The sequence below is a fragment of the Excalfactoria chinensis genome, chromosome 3 (genome assembly GCF_039878825.1).
Source record: "Excalfactoria chinensis isolate bCotChi1 chromosome 3, bCotChi1.hap2, whole genome shotgun sequence".
Lineage (NCBI taxonomy): Eukaryota > Metazoa > Chordata > Aves > Galliformes > Phasianidae > Excalfactoria > Excalfactoria chinensis.
Genome location: NC_092827.1, coordinates 74,726,434 through 74,745,088, shown reverse-complemented (window position 1 = coordinate 74,745,088; position 18,655 = coordinate 74,726,434). Strand labels below are relative to the sequence as shown.

The 18,655-nt window shown below is 40.2% G+C and overlaps 1 protein-coding gene across 1 annotated transcript in view; it reads right to left on the bottom strand.

Moving 5' to 3' along the window:
* The window catches only part of LOC140250372 (visual pigment-like receptor peropsin), a 22,683-nt gene extending 4,028 nt beyond the window's left edge, over positions 1–18,655 (bottom strand). The window contains exons 1-4 of the mRNA XM_072333066.1: positions 18,535–18,655; positions 12,461–12,666; positions 1,342–1,441; positions 461–565 (exon numbers count right to left, since the gene is read on the bottom strand). Coding sequence (XP_072189167.1) covers positions 461–565; positions 1,342–1,441; positions 12,461–12,666; positions 18,535–18,655 — 532 coding nt within the window. The remainder of the gene's footprint in view (positions 1–460; positions 566–1,341; positions 1,442–12,460; positions 12,667–18,534) is intronic.

Here is an 18,655-nt window from a genome sequence, read left to right as displayed (position 1 = left end):
CCATTTTCATCCTCTGCTGTGTTAGTTTTCTTACTTTCATTGAAATATTTCACCAGATCTTTCTAGCTTGCCTTACTGTAGTTTCAAGTTTAACTCGCTGGGACTTGAATTATTTTCTAGCTTCCTAATCTTGACAGTTTGTGAAGGATGTGTTTTGATAATTTCCTTTATCTCATTGCTTAACCATGCCAAATATTTCTAGCCCCATTTCCCCTCCTCCCCCTCCCTCAGAGTTAATACACATTTGATCCAAGTATTTCCTGTAATATCTTCAAGAAATCTCTTTATAGCTGACACCAAAGCAGGCAATGCTGCACATCCATCTTGCCTGATGAATGATTTTTCTCAGTTCTACTGCTAATCAATTGAGTTTATCACAAACAGGTGGAAGATGGGTAAGTATCTTAGTTCAGTTCAGTGGAGAGGTGCCAAAGAAATACAACTTAAAGATACCTGTTACCTGTATAACTGCCCCAGCCGAGCAGTGGAGCTGCTGACCAGAAAAAGGCTGCTAGCCAGATGAGGACCATAGCCACTGTCATACTGTTGTTGCTGATACAGTGAGCTGCAATGAGATGATGGTTTAACCAGAAAACAATACTGAAGAAAACACAGCTGGGCAGTGGAGTGGGCTGCCCAGGGAGGTGTTCAAGGAAGGTTTGGACATTGTGTTAAGGGACACAGTTTAGTGAGAACTATTGGTGATGGGTGGATGGTTGGACTGAATGACCTTGTAGGTTTTTTCCAACCTTGGTGATTTTGTGATTTTCTCAACACGCAAATTACAAGTAATGAATGTGTGATACAGCAGAGCAAAAGAGAAGCATTTGAGAAACATTGCATCTTATGAAGCCATGAATATAAAATGGGGGTGAAATGAACTTCAGCAAATCTACCACTACAGCAAACTTCAAGAGAACCTCCTGTAGAAGAAAAAAGGACCTCCATGAAGAATCTCTTCAAGCTGATACTGCTCATGCTACTAGAAAGAAAAACACGTATCTTGTATCCATTGTTTATGCAAGCTTTAAATGCAAATATTAATGGGTTCTTGCTTGAGAGGTGGTACAAGCCACTCTTAAAAGAGCATGCAAATTGATAATGCATTATCTAAGGATGGTGAAAGCTAGACCAGGGGAAATTTATAGAATGTGGGCATAGGTCACTCTGAAAGTAACGCCTTCTATTTATTTTCTTGGAAACTACATTATGTTATGGTTTCCATATGTTATGGTTTCCAGTGTATCTAATTTATAACTGGTAAATTCTGTAACTGAAAGGAGATCAGTTTTTTACAGCAAATTTGATGAAAGCGCAACTGGATCTGCCTTTATTCCTTACCTCTCTCAGGATGGCAGCCTTTTATATAGCGAGTCACACTGATCACTGTGAGGGTGTTAATGCTAGCCAGACCAAAGAGAAGTGTAAGGAAACCATCAACCTGAAAAACAAAACAGTACAGAGTGTTCTCTTACTGCAGAGTGCCTAGAGGGAAAAGAACTGCAGGGATTGCTCCTGTCATTTTCACGTTAATGCTCTCAAAAGTTTATCCAGCAACCCAACCAGCGCGGAAATACAAGATGTCAGGAGCAGTCATCTTCTATAGGATCAGTGAGCAAGTCAATGTTCAGAAATTAGAAAAGTGCTCTGTAATGTGCATCAAATAAACACGCAAACACACCCTCACATGCACGCTTCCATGAAATAACTTGCCAAGAGAAAGAGAAAAAAGTTGAAATGAAATGAATTAAAACCCCAAATGTACAAAAATGCATTGGAACTACCTCACTGAGGTATAGAAAAAAAAAAACAACAAGCTGTACCTATGAGCCTAAGGTCAAAGAGAGAAGAACACAGGAGAGAATGGGCTTGGCTGAGCGAGTAAAGCTTTTCAAAATATTAAATAAGATCATACAAAACTATGTCATCCAAATGGATTGAGTCTCAGTGTTACTGACCACGTGCTATATACCAAGTGAGGTTTAGGAAATGGGGTTGCTGCTGACTGGTGAAGATGGATATAGCCATCTGCTAAGGAGCACGATTTGAACTAGGAAAGTCTCCAGGCAAAATGCTGAGGGTAATGCTTCTTCTGAAGCTTGCAGTAATGTACAAAACCAGCCAGAGCAGAAGAGCTCTCTAAGGCACCAGTTGTACACCAAGGGAGGTGGGAACAGGGAGCAAGTGTCACCAGGCTGACTTGGCATTCAAGCAGCAGAAATATCAAAGGAGAGGCACAACATTATTCCAAAGGAACAAACTGTCTTTGTGTGAATGGCACAACTCCCATGGAATTTAATTTACCCTAGAGCTGAATCTGGAGCTTTAATCCAGGCTCAAAACTGAGACCATGGCAGATTGTATAAATTTAATTGGGTGAAGGGTTAGGAAAGACTAGTTCATTATTTCTTTTACTGGTGTATTTTCTTACCATCAAGTCTTGCTACTGCAACAAGCCAAATATATCTATGTTCCACATGCAATTGATTCATACTTGGTATATAAATGCAAACAAGAGAAAATAGACTACTTTGAGTGCCTCTGCTACATACTACAAGCTGCACCTGGATAAATTTTGCCCACTATGTGTTGTGGAGGTTACTGAAACACCTGGATACAAAAATGAGCTCTGCATTTCATTAGCCTTATTAATGCAAGCAGCTGTCACTGCTCCACCTGCTCTAACAATGCATCATAAAAGCAGAAGAGTAAAGCATGGCCAAGGGCTACTGAAAACCCACACTGCGTAAGCTTAACCAATCACATTAGTTTTTAGGTTAGAAAGGAAGCAGTATTTCAGGGATGATTCAAAGAAGTACTTTGAAATTAAATCTAAAAGACTATGAGATTTAATACAGGAGAACATAAGCAATATGTATCCATTAATATAGAAAGTATATTGAAACTGGTTGTTTTTTTCCTGAAACACATCAAGGTATGTTTTGTCACCTGCAGGTGCGACTACAGCTGTTCCATCCCCCATTCCCTCATGTCAGTGCAAAACAAGACAATTACACTCAGTCACCAGTTCAATTAGCCCACAGGCACACTTATTTACAAAGGAGGAAAGTGAGCTTAGACCCTCTTGCCCTTCACCATCTCAGATAAAGTTCTATTACCGTAAGAAAGAACAAGCCAAAATATTTTCTTTCAAGTGATGCTCCTCTAAAATGCACTTCTCCTTAAATCAGCACAGTTCAAAGGACTGAGCCATTGTCAGAACTACGTGAAGTAAGAGTTGCACCAAGTTCATCATGTGGAAATTTTGATCCATCAGCTCTCCTTTATACCCATTAAGAAATAGGAGTAAAATAGCAGTTTTAAAAGGCTTTCTCTCAGTTCTATACCCACGCTGCTCCTTTGGGTATGCGGACATTCACAGAACTGGCTTATTATGTTGCCTAGAAGACAAGGAACAGCTGAAGAAAAAAACAATCTTACTAATATTCACGTTACAGTATCTGCAACCCAAAATACAGAGAGATCATTCCACATGCAAATTCATTTCTTAAACTTACTTTCAGCATAGGGGAAGCCTGGAATCCCCAGTGCACACCCAAAATTTTAGCTAGCAGATTGGGTGTGCCCAAATTTCTCTGCCTCAAAGACTTTCATATGTTATCTCTAGTTACTACATAAGGGTTGTTTCCTTTACAGCAGACGGAGTAAAATACTGCCTGTTATTGTATGAATCAAGGTTTGATGGCACGAAAGCAGTTTGCCCAAGTAGCGATTACGTTTCAATTTAGGCTGAAACAGTGATCTCGGTAGCCAGAGCAGCTGCATTGCTCCCTCTTCTGGCCAACAGGCGAGTCTACTGTAATTTCCCTAGTGCATCAGCTTCCCTTCAGAGCCGCAGACCTCCCCTCTATTTGAGGTAATAAATCTCTAATCACCTAATAAATCTCTAAAAAATACATCTTGACATACTTTATAATAGAGAATGTTTTAAAGTTTAAAAAAAATCTTAGGGTTTATGGTGAGAAAATACCCTTTTGTGACTACGTTATTCTCCCATCCCTCCAGTACCCCAATCATATGTCAGTGGGGCTGTTTTCTCTTAAAATAACCTCTGTCAAGTGGAAGAACAGCCAGGGTTCATGATAAAAATCACTCTCCACAGCAGGCTGCTTAAAACTCCCATTGCTCAAATTGATTCTTTAAGCTTTAGTCAAATACAGGAAGCAAAAACAATCCACCTCAGTTTCCACAGTCTTCTATTCACATCACCCTGCTGTGCTATGGCTGCATTCTGCCTTTCAAACTCCCTCAGCAGGATTCAAGGGTAACTCTATTTAGAGGTGATTACATTAATCCAATCCATTACGTGTCTCTGATACAAGCAGCAGGTAATTTTCTGATAGGCAATCAGAACTAATACGTAACAGGATTAGATAGTTTAAGCCATTAAGTGAGAACATCAGATGCCCAGTACTCTGCATTCACCAGGTGATTAAATCTTTCTATTGGTGGCATATATTTTAAAGATATAGGAAAAGTATGAATGCATTAGTTAGACTACACAGTTACAGATACATAATTTTATTATTTATCCATCTACCATAAATATGCAGTTGATGTTAGCTATTAAGATATGCAGATTTGGCTTTAGCAATGTTAAATAATTCAAAATAAGTCTACTTGTTTTTGTGTAGTCATTTTAGGTTTATACAGTGGCCTGATGAGATTCTACTTATGGTTACTTTTGGTGACTTCCAGTTATTAAAGTTGCTGCTTTCTCTGGTCACAACTTATACTCACGGTAGAGCATGCCGATAAAAACGTGTGTGGTTCTGAACTGCACCAAGTGCACAGAATTTAACAAATTCTTTCAGAATTTCTTTATAGAACCTCACCAGATGCAAGAATCACATTTACACATGCTTGTCCTGGCTCTAGGTTAATGCTGTGGAACCATGACAGGTTCCATGCCTCCCCAATCCATACTTAAGGAATGAACAGGGAGGAAGCAACAAAGTATATCACTCAAGACATCCAGATCCTAGTCCAGCAAAAAGATTATCATCTTAAATGCTTAAACAATGGTTAAATGCTGCATTACCATTGTCTTTCTGTGAACTACTATACAGGGAAATTTAGCACTAGATAAGAAACTCCAGCACTGTCCTCGGGGGATGTCCATGCAATGCTCCATAAAACTCATTTCAGAGAGCCTGAGCCCAAACTTCTCTCTACTTTGGTGGTGTGAAGACAGAGGCTGCTTGCTTATTATTAGCAGTACCATTATTATAGATGCATAGACCCAACTGTATGCAGACAGATAGAAAACAGCCTCATGAGTCACCTCTGTCATCTTTACATTTCCACAGAAGCAAAGCTTGGCTTTGTGGCCTACTATAACACTGCCTTAATAACTGTGATCATTTAACATCAGATTAAGTAACACTTTAATTTTCAAAGTAAAACTGCACTAGTTTTGCCTTTCCAAAAGGTCGTAGTAAATGTTTCTGTAGGCTTACGTGTTTCTCAAGGGAGAAGGTCCTGCAGACCATTCACAGGCTCCATCAGCCCAGAAATTACAGGTGACCCTCCAAGTTCTCCAATAGACAATTGCATGTGCTGTTTCCCAGCAAGAAGGAATCTGCTTGCATAGCTGTCACCAGGTTAATACAAGGTCACCTCTGATTGCTGGCTGAATGCCTACCAGTGAAGCTATTCTTATGCTCATAAAGCTCCTAGGCACAAAACAGGGCAAGCTAATAGTGGTGCCAGTTCACATGGAAGTGGCCTAGACAAGAATTTGTTACATGCCTGCATAACAATCAGATCAACACAATGGAAAGGTGATACAAGAAGTGTAATAACAGAGGGACAAAGCTGCAAGGGAAGGAAGAAAGGACTCACCCATCTCAGAAGATCTAGGCTCACAGGGGAAAACTCCACAAGGGAGACATCTCCAGAGATCCTTCCCCAGTGACAGTCAGTCCATAAATGGGGTCTAAGAGAGGTGCAGCCAGGTCCATCCCTTCTGGTGACACAGCTGAATTGCCTTCACCTGTGCTCCTAGGGCTGACACAGCCTTTCCCCAGGTGCTCAATCAGTGGTTCAGGCCATGACTCAACAGTTAGCATACACCCTAGCAGTAGGAACAAGAAGAATGACTACTTGGAGATCTCTTACACAGCTACTCTTTGATCCTGTTTCTCAAGGTCCTGTGAGAAGAGGGGCTGGTTCAGGAACAGGAATTCAGGCATTGGGAATTCCCAGCTCTTTATGCTCAGTGCTAGACAGTGAGTGCCCTTTCCAGGCAGTGCGGTGCTTGGATGACACAGGAGGGGCTGTGCCTGTCATGTTAAACACCAAAACTGATAGTCTGAGTGGTCTCCATTTTTCAAGTACCAAATATATTTCTTACTTAATTTGTTGCAACTGGCTGCAGAAATAATCATTTACAGCAAAAACAAGGGAGATTTCATAGCTAATGAAAACTGGCATAACTTCCCTGCAGTCACATTAGTTACACTGAAATGATCTTCTATGCTGCTAATGATTCTGTTTGTGCAAAGGAAATTTTTTTTCCCCCTCTTCCCTATAGATGAAGTATTTTTCTCATTAAAGTTTAGCTCACACATGTCTACATGAGTTGCTTTTACCTCTCTGACTGCAACATACACACCCTTCAGATGACATCAAGACAGACCAAGGATAAATAAGTAGGGAAGACTAATACATTCTCAATTTTTTCTCCGTATCCAAATCTCAGTAATGCAAGAAAAAGCTCAGAGAGTGAGGTGACAGCCCAGTATTCATAATATTTTAAATATAAAAGTTGGGCAGAAGAACATAATTGGGTGCAGAAGAGGCATCGTGTGGCACAGTACAGGCAAAACAAAATATATCACTTTTTGAATTTGCTTTGTAGTTCAGTCTCCATATCCCACCTTTCACGGTGGACCAGTGTGTTAGGCTAAGCTGAATACAGAGCTAAAGTTGCACAGCTTTCCTTCAGCCCCTTTAGCATCTATTTTATCTCTTAATGCTCTTAGTGACAGTTCCATGATTTGACTGCAGGTTATTTTCATCTTACTGAAATGTCAGGAATGATAAGCTATATATAAATAAAATCCCAGTAATATCACACCACAGCACTGCACTAGGATATTCATTAGCTATTTTTTTCCACTCCATTTTTACATTTGTTTTGATTTCTTCTACGTCATATAGGTATATATGACGTAGGTATATATGAGCACTTATCAACTAAATAAACATTGGGTCACATTCCTGTACCATTATGATTTGAGAGAAAAATTCAGGTTTCTTCTGTCCCAGCTTCAGTCTTAGAGCTACACTTTTGGATACTGGGATACTGGGATACAGAGTTTTACACCAAACAGGGTTGAGCTAGCTTGGTTTTTGGATGGGAATCCTCTGCTCAAGCCAGCCAGCTGCAGAGAGCCATACTAAAGATGGATGTACTCCTGCAATGTGCATTCTGGCCCAACTGTGCATGAGCAGCAGTGAACTCAAGATATGCCAGCGAAGACAGTTCCCTACTATTTTCTTCTTTCATCTAACAGGAGTTGAAAAGGAGTCTGTGACTTTTTACTTTGATCCTTCCATTTGCCATTGCGTTTCCTACCTGGCTGTGCTGACTGCTGAGGTACGACTGCTGACCAGTCATCCCAGAACATAGAGGAATGCCATACCAAACACACACTCTAATACATAAACACACTGGAAGTACTGGATGCATTAAGTCTGGAAGCAGTGACTGGAATCTGAACGGGATGCTTCCAGGTCCTTGGAGCAAGCAAGTGCCAGGGCTATATTGGAGAAACTATAGCAGGAGAAGGACATCATGTATGAGTGGTCAGGACAACCACTCTAAAGAGGGGAACTGCCCTTGCCCAAGAGCAGCACTGTTAATAACGCAGGGCTACCAAACATCCAGATTTTCTTAGAGGTCCATGTTTGTCTGGGATTTCAACAGGAGACTTCATCAGCTACAACATCCCAACTCAAAAACCCTGTTATGGTGCAAGAAATCCTAGACGTTGGTCATGCACTCCTCAATGCAAACGTGCCAAGTCTCAGAAATGTTGGACTTTGGGCCAGGCAGCATCCTTTCCAGATGCACATATGCTACAGGGCTGGTGCTGGCAGGCAGATGGTGCAGAAGTGGACTAAGGATGACACCATGCAAAGTCAACAATGCATACATGCCATGTGGGGCCTGCTGCAGCTCAATAGGTTGCTGGGTTGTTTCTATCCGAGGCGTGCCTCACAAAAATATGGAAGCACTGTATAAAGCATCAAATCAGAAACCAGAGCAGGATTCAAAACAAATCTCCTCACTGCTACAAAGCCAACCAAACCACACAGCAAGGCAGCTACCCTCACTTTGTGATTTTGAGCACTTCCCCTTGTCCTATCAGTATATACCTGTATAAAACATCAGTCTCCCTCCTGTTTATATGCTCCCTTCAAGTACTGGAAGGCCACAATGAGGTCTCCGTGGAGCCTTCTCTACTCCAGCCCTGAACGAGCCCTGGACTTCTTTTTGCACACTGAGGATTTATCTTATGCATAGGAAAAGATACTCAAGGTCTCCACTAACAGTCTTAAGTACAAAAAAATATATTAAGAAACCTATGATAACAAAGCGAGCACATGTAAGAGCAGTCATTTATCCTTATCTTCATGCAGTCCTTATGTATTTACAAAATTAACATCAGAATAACTACATTGCGTCCTCATACAAATAAAAATAAAAAATAAAGTCAGTGGAAGGTAGTTTAAATCCAAGTATGAGGATTAGGAAACATTTCAAGCCACAGCCTATTTTCAGCTTCTGCAAATCAGATAGGTTATAATATTCCTCCCCCCCCCCCCACCCCCCCCCCACCCCTTATACTGAGGTTCCCTAAAATCTGCAACTCTTATATTTACCAAAAGATTAGCAGATACAAGAAAAGGTTTCTGTTGGTAGATTAATATGGTTTAGAAGAAACTGGTGTTCACATCAAAGGGTTAACATTCCTTTACTTCCTACATGTAAACAGTGCCATATTATTTACAGGTTTCATAGCAGCTTCTAACTCAGCAGAACATATGAATAAAAACATATAGAAAGGACAAAGGCATATCTTGAGGTAGCTTCTAATTATAAACATGGTCAGTAGGGGAACAGATGTCTGTTGGTCATTGGCTTATATTCACTGACCTGAACTTTACTAGATGAACTGTACCAATGATTTGCCGAGAGGCAAAAAACGAATGTGTCAGAGATTCTCCTTCCTCTGTCCTGATCGGGACTAAAACACAAGGTTACAGCAAGGAAGGGATAAAAAATGCTGTGAGAGAAGACCACCCTTAGAAAACCATGTCTGTACAGAGCACGTAGCTGAGCAGTGTTTGGGTACAGACCTGCCACGCAGCCTCATTCTTGAGAGCAGAGCTCTTTCAAGCCTCCAAAAAGAAAAATAATGCTTGGTATGAGGAAGAGTAGTCATTTTTCTGTACAGAGGAGAGATTCTGTACAGAGATGTATGTACAGGAGCAACATATCCTGCCTATTCAGCAAGAATAAAACAAGACAGCCATTTTATCATAAGATAGTTACAGTTTTCACAGACTAGACTGTTGGAGAAGAGGTTATCTGTGTGCATTCTCCCCACTCCCTCTATCCGGGACAGCCAAGAATGGTGAACCCTACAGTTCGAAAAACGTCACCTGAGGGTACTGAAGAGAGCCCAAGGCAGAGGAAAGGAAAATAGCTTTGTGGATTAAGTGAGGAGAGCTCATGAATTCTCTTTGTAAACAGAAATGACAGACTGGCTTGGAAAAGTAAAGTTTTGCTAAGTATACCTGACAGCAGAGGCTGACTGATCAAACAGGAGCAAATGTTCAGTGAAATGGACAGTAACAGAAAGCCCACATTCTCAGGTCCCAGCAGCATCAACCAAGATGGGAAAGGGAACACATAGGTCATGCTAACAGCACGCTGGCCACAATGTGATCCCAGCAACTGACCTGGGAGTTTGAGTGAGACGAGGCAACTGAGAGATACACACTCGTGACAGAGAGCTGTGGTGAAAGGATGGGCTTCAGCTGCGTGGCACCAAAGTCCTTATTCCCCTATGTTCCAGATGTGAGGCCCATTCTGGTCTGACTATGAATGCATCAGATCTAATAAATAAAAACTAATGCAATAAAACCCCACTTCTGTTCAGCACTAAATGGTTTAAGAGCTCTGTGGTGGCTGGCTGTGCACACACAAAAACATATAATTTTTAATAATATACTGAATCTTCTCGTTATTTTCTGTACAATACCTAAATACCTAAAGCTAGCCACAATACTTTCAGAAAGTAAAAAATATCTGAACAAATACTTTTTCAACACAAACCCGACTTGTTGCTGAATATATCCTGAACTTCACTCAACAAGTCACAGCCAGTTCCAGCTATTCATAAGGAGTAAAAAAAGACTTTTCCAAGCTGCCATGAATTTTTAATTAACATTAATGGGATATTATTTCCTATTCTAAATGATCAATTTAAACTTTGATAATCCTCTGTAGAAGTTCTGAAAGAAGCAACTGTAACATTTTGCAAACCAGATTATTTAGGAAAGTTGTTAATGTGCTGTCAAGAGTACTCCCTTGCAAATCAATGGGCAAATCAATTCCTGTGTACTGTGTTTTACATGGCAGCACCCCCTTCCGAAACAGCCTCAGCATAGACCTATGCAAAATACATCCAGGACTTATCAGCCTCTGGAAGAGCTTGTAGATTTTCTGATTTGAGTAATATAATGGGTTTTGCCAAGGAAACATTGAGCTTCGTTTTAATGAAATCTTTTCTGCCAGATTGATTTAGACATACATTTTGAGTGAGAAATTAAATATTTTTTTTCAATGAAGCTACAGCTCTTGGGTTAATCAGAGCCTTCTGTAGGAAGTCCCACTCCCAGAGTAAGGAAATGCAAGCTGTAAAAGTATTCTCAGCTGCAGTGCACAATAGTTCAAACTCCTCTTTAAATAAAAACAATAAATACCTATGATAAGAAAACAGGATTATTTCTCTCTCTCTTTTCCTACATTGTGATCTTCTTTATACCTTGCCGGAGGCTATCCTGTCAGTTTCAGCTTTTTGATTTCCTCGTGAAACAGACACACTAAATATAATCTTTCTCATAGATATTTCCAACAGCACCAGGGTGCCAGGATTGCGCTTATTTATCTATGGGACATGTTTATATTCTGTCTTTGTACGCGTGAATATTTCACAATTAGCTTTAATAACATTTTTGAAGTTTCTTGCTTCCAAGTTCAGGGATGACTGTGCCATAGAGAGCAGTCACTCATCCTACCATAGACCCCAAACCCACAAAGACTTCAGGCTTAAGAATGCAACCAATTAGGTATGAGTAGCTGCAGGCTGAGATTTATGGGTGTACTCAGGTCCTGCATGGATGCTCTGAACGCCTTGTCAAGCAGGAACTTAACAATTAACTTAAAGTTGCATGAACTGCCAAAAACAAGGCTGGCCACAAGGAACTGGAGAGAACCAGAGTCTACGCCTTCACTTTCCAACATGAGAGGGAGGTATGACATGAAGTCAGAAACACAGGTAGGAGGAACTACTGCAAGTAGATAGAGCTAGACTCTCCAATTGCTCATGTAAAGAAAGGCTTGTTACCTACAGAGAGCTAAGTATTCTTTGGTAAGTGTGGGAGGAGGAAGGAAAGGAAGAAGGAAGGGAATGTGCAGGTCTGCCTCCATAAACACAAACCCCCAGTCAACTCACTATCTTGTTTTCTTTTAATTTAAATGCCTAAAATACCTTGCAAAATACAAGAAGTCCCTTAGTGAAACACTGCAATCACAGATAAGAAAAAAAAAAAAGAATATAAAGCACAAATAACAAGAGAGAAATAAATCTAAGATAAAAGGATATAAATAAGAAAATAAAAAAGAATATAAGTGTTCTTTTCTAACTATGAAAAAATATAACCAAAACAATAACAGCGGGTTCTAGTCACTGATAAACCTTCTCTATGGTATCTGGTGGATTGAACTGATCAGTGTTGATCTCCTCAAGCACCCACAAGAACACAGAATAAAACTGCAAAGGAAGGACAGCTCTCGTGCAATAGCTGTGAAACTTGCATTATACAAGCCTTCTCTAAGATTTCTTGACCTGCTTCTACAAGGCACAACATGAATCATAAATATGCGTAATCATCTTGTATAGGGAAAGGGCAGCACTTAACGACAGCATCCTCCAGCTGGGTGGGAATGTTGACCTTTGTGGTAGGAAAAAGTCATTGAGAATTTGTCAAAACCTGATCAAATACACATTTATGGACATAACAAAAGAGAACACTGTCATTTAGGAAGGTGAATCAGCATTTTTTTCTTGTTGATTATACACAGCACATACACAGAAATAGTTACACTTATATCGCCTAATTAAATAAAATCCAGTTTTACCTGGCAAGTCCATATCGACGTGATAATGAATCCATCATCTCTGAAGACATTGAATATTTCAATGATCCCCCTTGAATAACCAAACACAGAGATACTGGCATCTGATACAGCCAAGTTAAATGTGAGGTAGTCAGTGGGCTGCAGAAGATGTCTCTGTTTATACAGGACAAAAATCACGACACTATTTCCAAACCAAGACATCCAACCTGAAAAACAAACAAACAATACTTTGATGTCAAATGTGAACAAGCATCAGTTGGAGGTGTAAATGATCTCATCTAAATAACCTTTTGTTCAATTAGAAATGAATTGAAACAGCTTATTTTAACCATTGAGAAACTTACCTATGAAGCACTTTTAAAGTAGCTAGATGTATTGCAGAAGCAAGAATAAGTGAATAACTGGCAATCAAATAGTACAAACAGAAAACACTGCTGCTGGGTTTGGCAAAGAACCACCACTTTACACAACTGCTATCTCAGTGTACTGCTACTGTATGTTGACACAGCAATATACAAACACACATACTGAAGGAGGATGTAACTTGATGGGCATTGCATAACAACTCTGGGTATTCAGAAAACACCCAGAATTCCTTTAAGAAGCATAATAAGCCTGCATGATGGGAACACAGTGTTTCTCTGCTGGGCTCCATATGTCCAGGCCACCTGGGAGCATCGCAAGCTGAAATACCAGAAAGCAAAGCACAAAAACAGTGACATTACCTATGTGGATCCCAGTGAGATGCTCCTGAGTCTGGAGTGGGAGGGACAGACTTGGTACAGCACTGTGAACAGCTTTTCTGCAGACTAGTTTCCTTACTAATAACTTCATTTTGCAGAACTGCCAAAAAGCTGCTTACTTAGCAAACAAGGCTGGCTCGCTAAAGAGCTTTTGAATTGGGAAGAGCTGATATGCCAACATATGGCATTAACCAGAAGTAGACACTGATGAAGTGATACATGACGATTCTTCTGTGTGGGTATATATACATGCACGTGCGTATATAAGCATATATATCATTATAAGATCAACAACAGTAAGTACGTCTTATTCTGGCCACTAGGTGACAATGTTTCTTAATGGAGTCTCATTTCCAACAACAGTGTGCAGCTCAAGCTGGGAATGGTTTCCAACTTTTTGCTGAGTTTTGGTACCATTAACAGGCATAGAAAGACAGGGGAGGACAGACTGCTTTGGGAACACAGACAATTTGCAGTGCAACCATGATAGATGTGCTGCTTGCATGTATCATCTCTACAACCTCTGAAGTAAGATGGTTTTCAAGGTAGTAGATAGAGAAACATTTTCCCTGTCAGCAGTAAGGCACAGCACTAAAATGGTAGATATCACCTCCTTCATAAACAGTACAATTTTGTCAATATGATGTAATGGATAGGAAGGGTGTCCTTGAAAATCCCCCTAGCCTGGAGGGCATGGGAGCTTTCAGTTCAAGTATTTTAAGGAAGAGACTGAGCAAAACAATACAGCTATGACAGATGTCAGAAATGAGGTAGTTGTGTTCACTTCTGAAACTATGTTCAGATACTGAGGGTTTAAAGACACAGTATCGGGCACTATGCTCTGGATGAGAGCAGGAGTTTCCTCAGCTGCTCTGCAGGCAGTAGGTGCCTCAGGGCAGGCTGCAGGCAAATCCATATCCCAGAAAGAGAACTGTGAATGCTGAAGTGCTAGGAGCAGTGGTGTCATCAGGTGACCTCTCAGTAACATGGGGAATGGAAGAGAGTCAGCTGAGAGAACCCACTCTGCCTTCTACAGGACACCAGCAATATTCTCCCACAAGAGGATACAAAAAAATAAAATCAAAACACCAAAACCCAGTCTCAGAATCCTCAGGCAACCCTGGCGAGAAAGGACGGGTTCTGGTGGAGACCCATAAGTGTCTGAGAGAAAAATAACAGATAGGATGAAACTGAGCACTTCATCCCAAAGTTCAGAGTACAGGGTCACCTTTACTCCTTGGAACAGCACTGAGAAGAGCTTTTCTCCAGCCACAGTAATACAGTTGGTATTCACATTTGCAAACATTGGAAACTAGAAGGAACAGGATGGGAAGAAATATTGAAAGACACTGCATTACCTTTATAGAATTCAGCAGTAATGTTTCCCCTGGAATAATACAGCCCAATGGAGCATTTTACTCCATGGATATCAACACTCTCCACACGAAGGGGTTGGTGCTGTTTCCCATGACTTGCAGGGGAAGAACAGCAGGGTTGCTAAGCAAGTGGTGGAAGTCAGGAACCAAAACCCTATCAGCAAAGCCCTGAATCAACTCACTGTCTGCCAGCCAGTGCAAAAAATGCACCCTGACTACAAGAATGGCTGAGGAAACTGAAAACTTCTCTCCTAAAAGAAACAGGAAACAACATGTTCAGCTGGGAATGCTAAGAGAGAATGCAGCAACTCTAGGAAGATTCCTGCTTGAATTCCATCCAAACCTGAGCATGCAGCCATACCCTCTATTCCCTCTAATGTGCATGAGAAGGACAGTGAACAACACTGCCCATGTTAGATTTACATTTTTGCAGAGTTTTGTTTGGTAGAAGGGAACAGAAAGCTCTGATCTGGTCATCCACACTTTCAGTGGATGACAGCACCAATGCTCAGCTGAGATAGGTTTCTATCCTCAGGCTTTTTTTTTCTTTTTACTTGACATGCATTGCTATGTGTCCTTTACTTGTAAAATACTATGACAGTATTTCTAGAAAAAGAGAGTGTTACACTTCACCCATCTGCAGTTTGAAATATACAAATCCTTATGAAGGATTCAAGAAAACAATAACAAAAGTTGAAGGCTCAGTGTCACAGGACAAATTGTACCTTTCCCTTGGCAAATGACCTGATCTGTAGGAGGGAAACTGGATTAGGCACTCAGAAATGGAGCAGGCTTGAATGAAGTTGAGCGCTGATCCAATTACTTGTACATGAGCATAAATGTCTGTCTGGAGGGGTTTGCTGTAAAGTTTTCTAATCTAAAACAGTGGGAAATTGTACAGTTTACAAAGCTGTCATTAGCTGTTGAAACTGTGAAATGATCTTGCTCTGCTTTTAATCATCACCGCTAATTATACAGACACAATATTGTACCCAGGGCACATTGACAATTTTGGCAGGAAAGAAGAGTCATCGTGTTTTAAACTTGACAAGGCACAGAGAGATTATTTGTTCAATAAACATGATCATTTTGTGGATGAATGCTTTGTGAATAGCTCGTTTCCTTTCCCACCTTCTCAGATTTGGCTGTCAAATAACGTCCCAACATAACACTCATCCTATCACCTGTCAAACAGTATACCATCACCATTCGGAAATGTGTGCCATTTAAAGGCAAGTCTGGGCCTTGTGGTTTGTTCCAGTTTTCAGATCAGGTTGGTAATGCCCTCACAGCATGCCTTCACAATATGAGTACTCACAGAAAGACATAATTTGCTCTCTATCAAATATTCTGTCATACTCACTTGACATTTCATTTTCCTTGTCAGCAATGCTACAGAGTCCTGTGGAAGACACTGTGGTGGCTCTTACAGCACACTCAATTGGAAACTTCTCAGCTTTTCCTACTGTCCTTGATATCCTATTTACAAAGTCTTTAATTACAGAGTTATTTATATTTCATACAGAGTTACTACAGGTCCATAAGCGAACTTCTGTAGGGAAGATGAAGAGTTGATAATAGAATGATTATGGGATAATAAGCATTTCTGAACAGCAGCTTATGCCCTACAAGTATTCTTCCAAACAAATTAGCATAGAAATATTAAGATATCTTCAATAAAAATTCTACATCCTACTGTATAGTCTTTTTTGTTTTTCTTTTTTCCTTAAATAGGTGAGTAGAAAAATACTGCAAATGGATCTGAGCCTACACAATACATACATGGAAGTTAATAGTGAATTTCCTCCATGATCAGACCCAGAAGGAAGGGGCTGATCTTGTTTGTGTTCACAAGAGGTTTGGCATAGCCAGAAGGAGCATTAGCAGCCATGGCGTTGCTGCTGAAAGCTTACAAGAACTATCAGCGATAGAGGATGACTGGATAGCATACAGAAGTAACAAGGGGATTTTGAAGACTGCAGTAATAAGGTGTTAATGAAAATTAACTGAGAAGTGTAAAAGTTTAGGCACTTAGGTACTTTAAAATGTATTTGCTACAAGACATGAGGTCAGCATCAGGAAGCAGCAGAGGAAATATCTTGCTTGTCAACTGATGGAAGAAGTGTGCACTACCAGCATGATGCACAGGCAGCACCAGCAGGAGTTAGCAGAGCTAGACATGTTAACATTAATGAATGGTGATGGTGAGACCTGGTTCAGGTCCTAGTATCTGACCAAAAATGAGTCCTAATTGGAACAGCAAAAAGCTCCAAGGATGATGAACTATGATGATAGAGAAAACAATATTGTTATATAGGAGAGATAAAGAGAACCATCATTTACTGAACAGGAATGCAGGTTTGACCATGAGATAACCTGAGTAGGAATACAGAGTGGCTGCAGGCAAAAACTGCAAGATACAAAAATTATTTCATTGAAAAGGAGGGACAAAAAGGTTAAAGTTGGTGTGCTCACTTCAGCTAATGATTTAAGAAGAAGCTCCTATGCAACAGGGGAACCATGTCAGGAGCAAGCTGTCAACTGGAAGAGTGACAGCAATGGCAACAGCAAAAAGCTCCTAGCCAATTATACAAGGAAGCATGATAGCTTTGTAAATGGGATTATGTGTTGCCACAGCAGGGGAATGGCCTTAGTGACTCGCCAGGTTCTTTCTAGACTTAAATTCATCTGATTAATCCATTAACTGATGGTGCAACCATTTGTGAGGAGGTGCATGCATGTGAACAGACTGGGGATAAACTGGGACAATTCTGCTTTACCTTACAGACACTGTTTTAATTAAGCTTATAATTAAGATAGAAGTTTGGTTTTTTGTGTGTGTGTTTTTCTTTTTTTTTTTAAGGACCTCTATTTTATTCCAAACACGACTTCCCTCCACCCATACTTCCTACCAATAAAAAAACCACAAAGTCTCATATAAACATATTAAATTACTTAACACTTTACATCGTAACACCGACAGATCTTTCTCAAGCACTACCTAAGGGTTAGTAAGCTGCTTGCAATGTGTGAAAAGCTTAGAAAAGCAAAAAACATAACAAAACAAAAAAAAATCTACTTAGGTCAGTCATTCAAGAGGAGAAACATTTTTGAGGATGCAGTTTAGAACAACTGATGTAATAAGTCCTTGCTTTCACATTTTCCTGTGACGGTGTATAATTGGAAATTCTGATTACATACCAAACCAGCATTTTTTAATGTTTCCTAATGTTTGCTTATCTCCTGCACTGGGTCTGTCCCAAGTAGACAACATTAAAAAAAGAAAAATGCAAAGCTGTGCTGGGATCAAAGTGAGTTCACATCAGGATCCATTTTCAAATCCTTACTTTACCCACATAATGTCATCATGAAGGAGAACCAAAATGGTACTGAAACTGCTAACAACGGGTAGTGATCTGCAGACATTAGACCTCCCAGAGATCCTGTTTGAGGGTCTAATTATTTCTGACGTCAAACATTCGAAGTAAAAACAGTGCAAATATTTTAACAATTCAAAACCTGTAGAGCTGTATTTTCTGCCTCTGCAGGAAGTACTTGTATGTTGCCAACTGACTGGCACCAGTCAAAATTCTGGAAATCAAAGGACATTAATTCAGTGTCTTCTCGTTTCTCGGTAGCAAAGAATTATTACATACATTGGAGAGGGTATTTTACCTTTATCTTTTTTAAGTCTTCCTACTTGTTAAATTCAGCCAACAGTAGTTAAAAGTCTACAAGCTTGGTTTTTTTCTTCTCAAAAATTCTGCATTGGTTATTAATCTGTTAACAAAATAAGGCCGTACCTCTTTGATCTTGTAATAGCTGAAGAAAAAAGCTGTGCTTTATAACAACCTGTTCTGTTACAGATGAAAAACAAATGAATCACTTTAAGCTTTATACCAAACTCTACCAAGAGTGTAATTTCACTATAGCAAAGCCAAGACAGAGTACATACCTAAAGCCAGTAGGTAGAAGCCTATAATGGTCTCTCCTTGTTCTGTGACAACAGCTTCCCTGCTCAGAAAACTGATGTTGTTGTTCCTCCAGGGCGCCTGTGGAGACAACTGGACAGACAT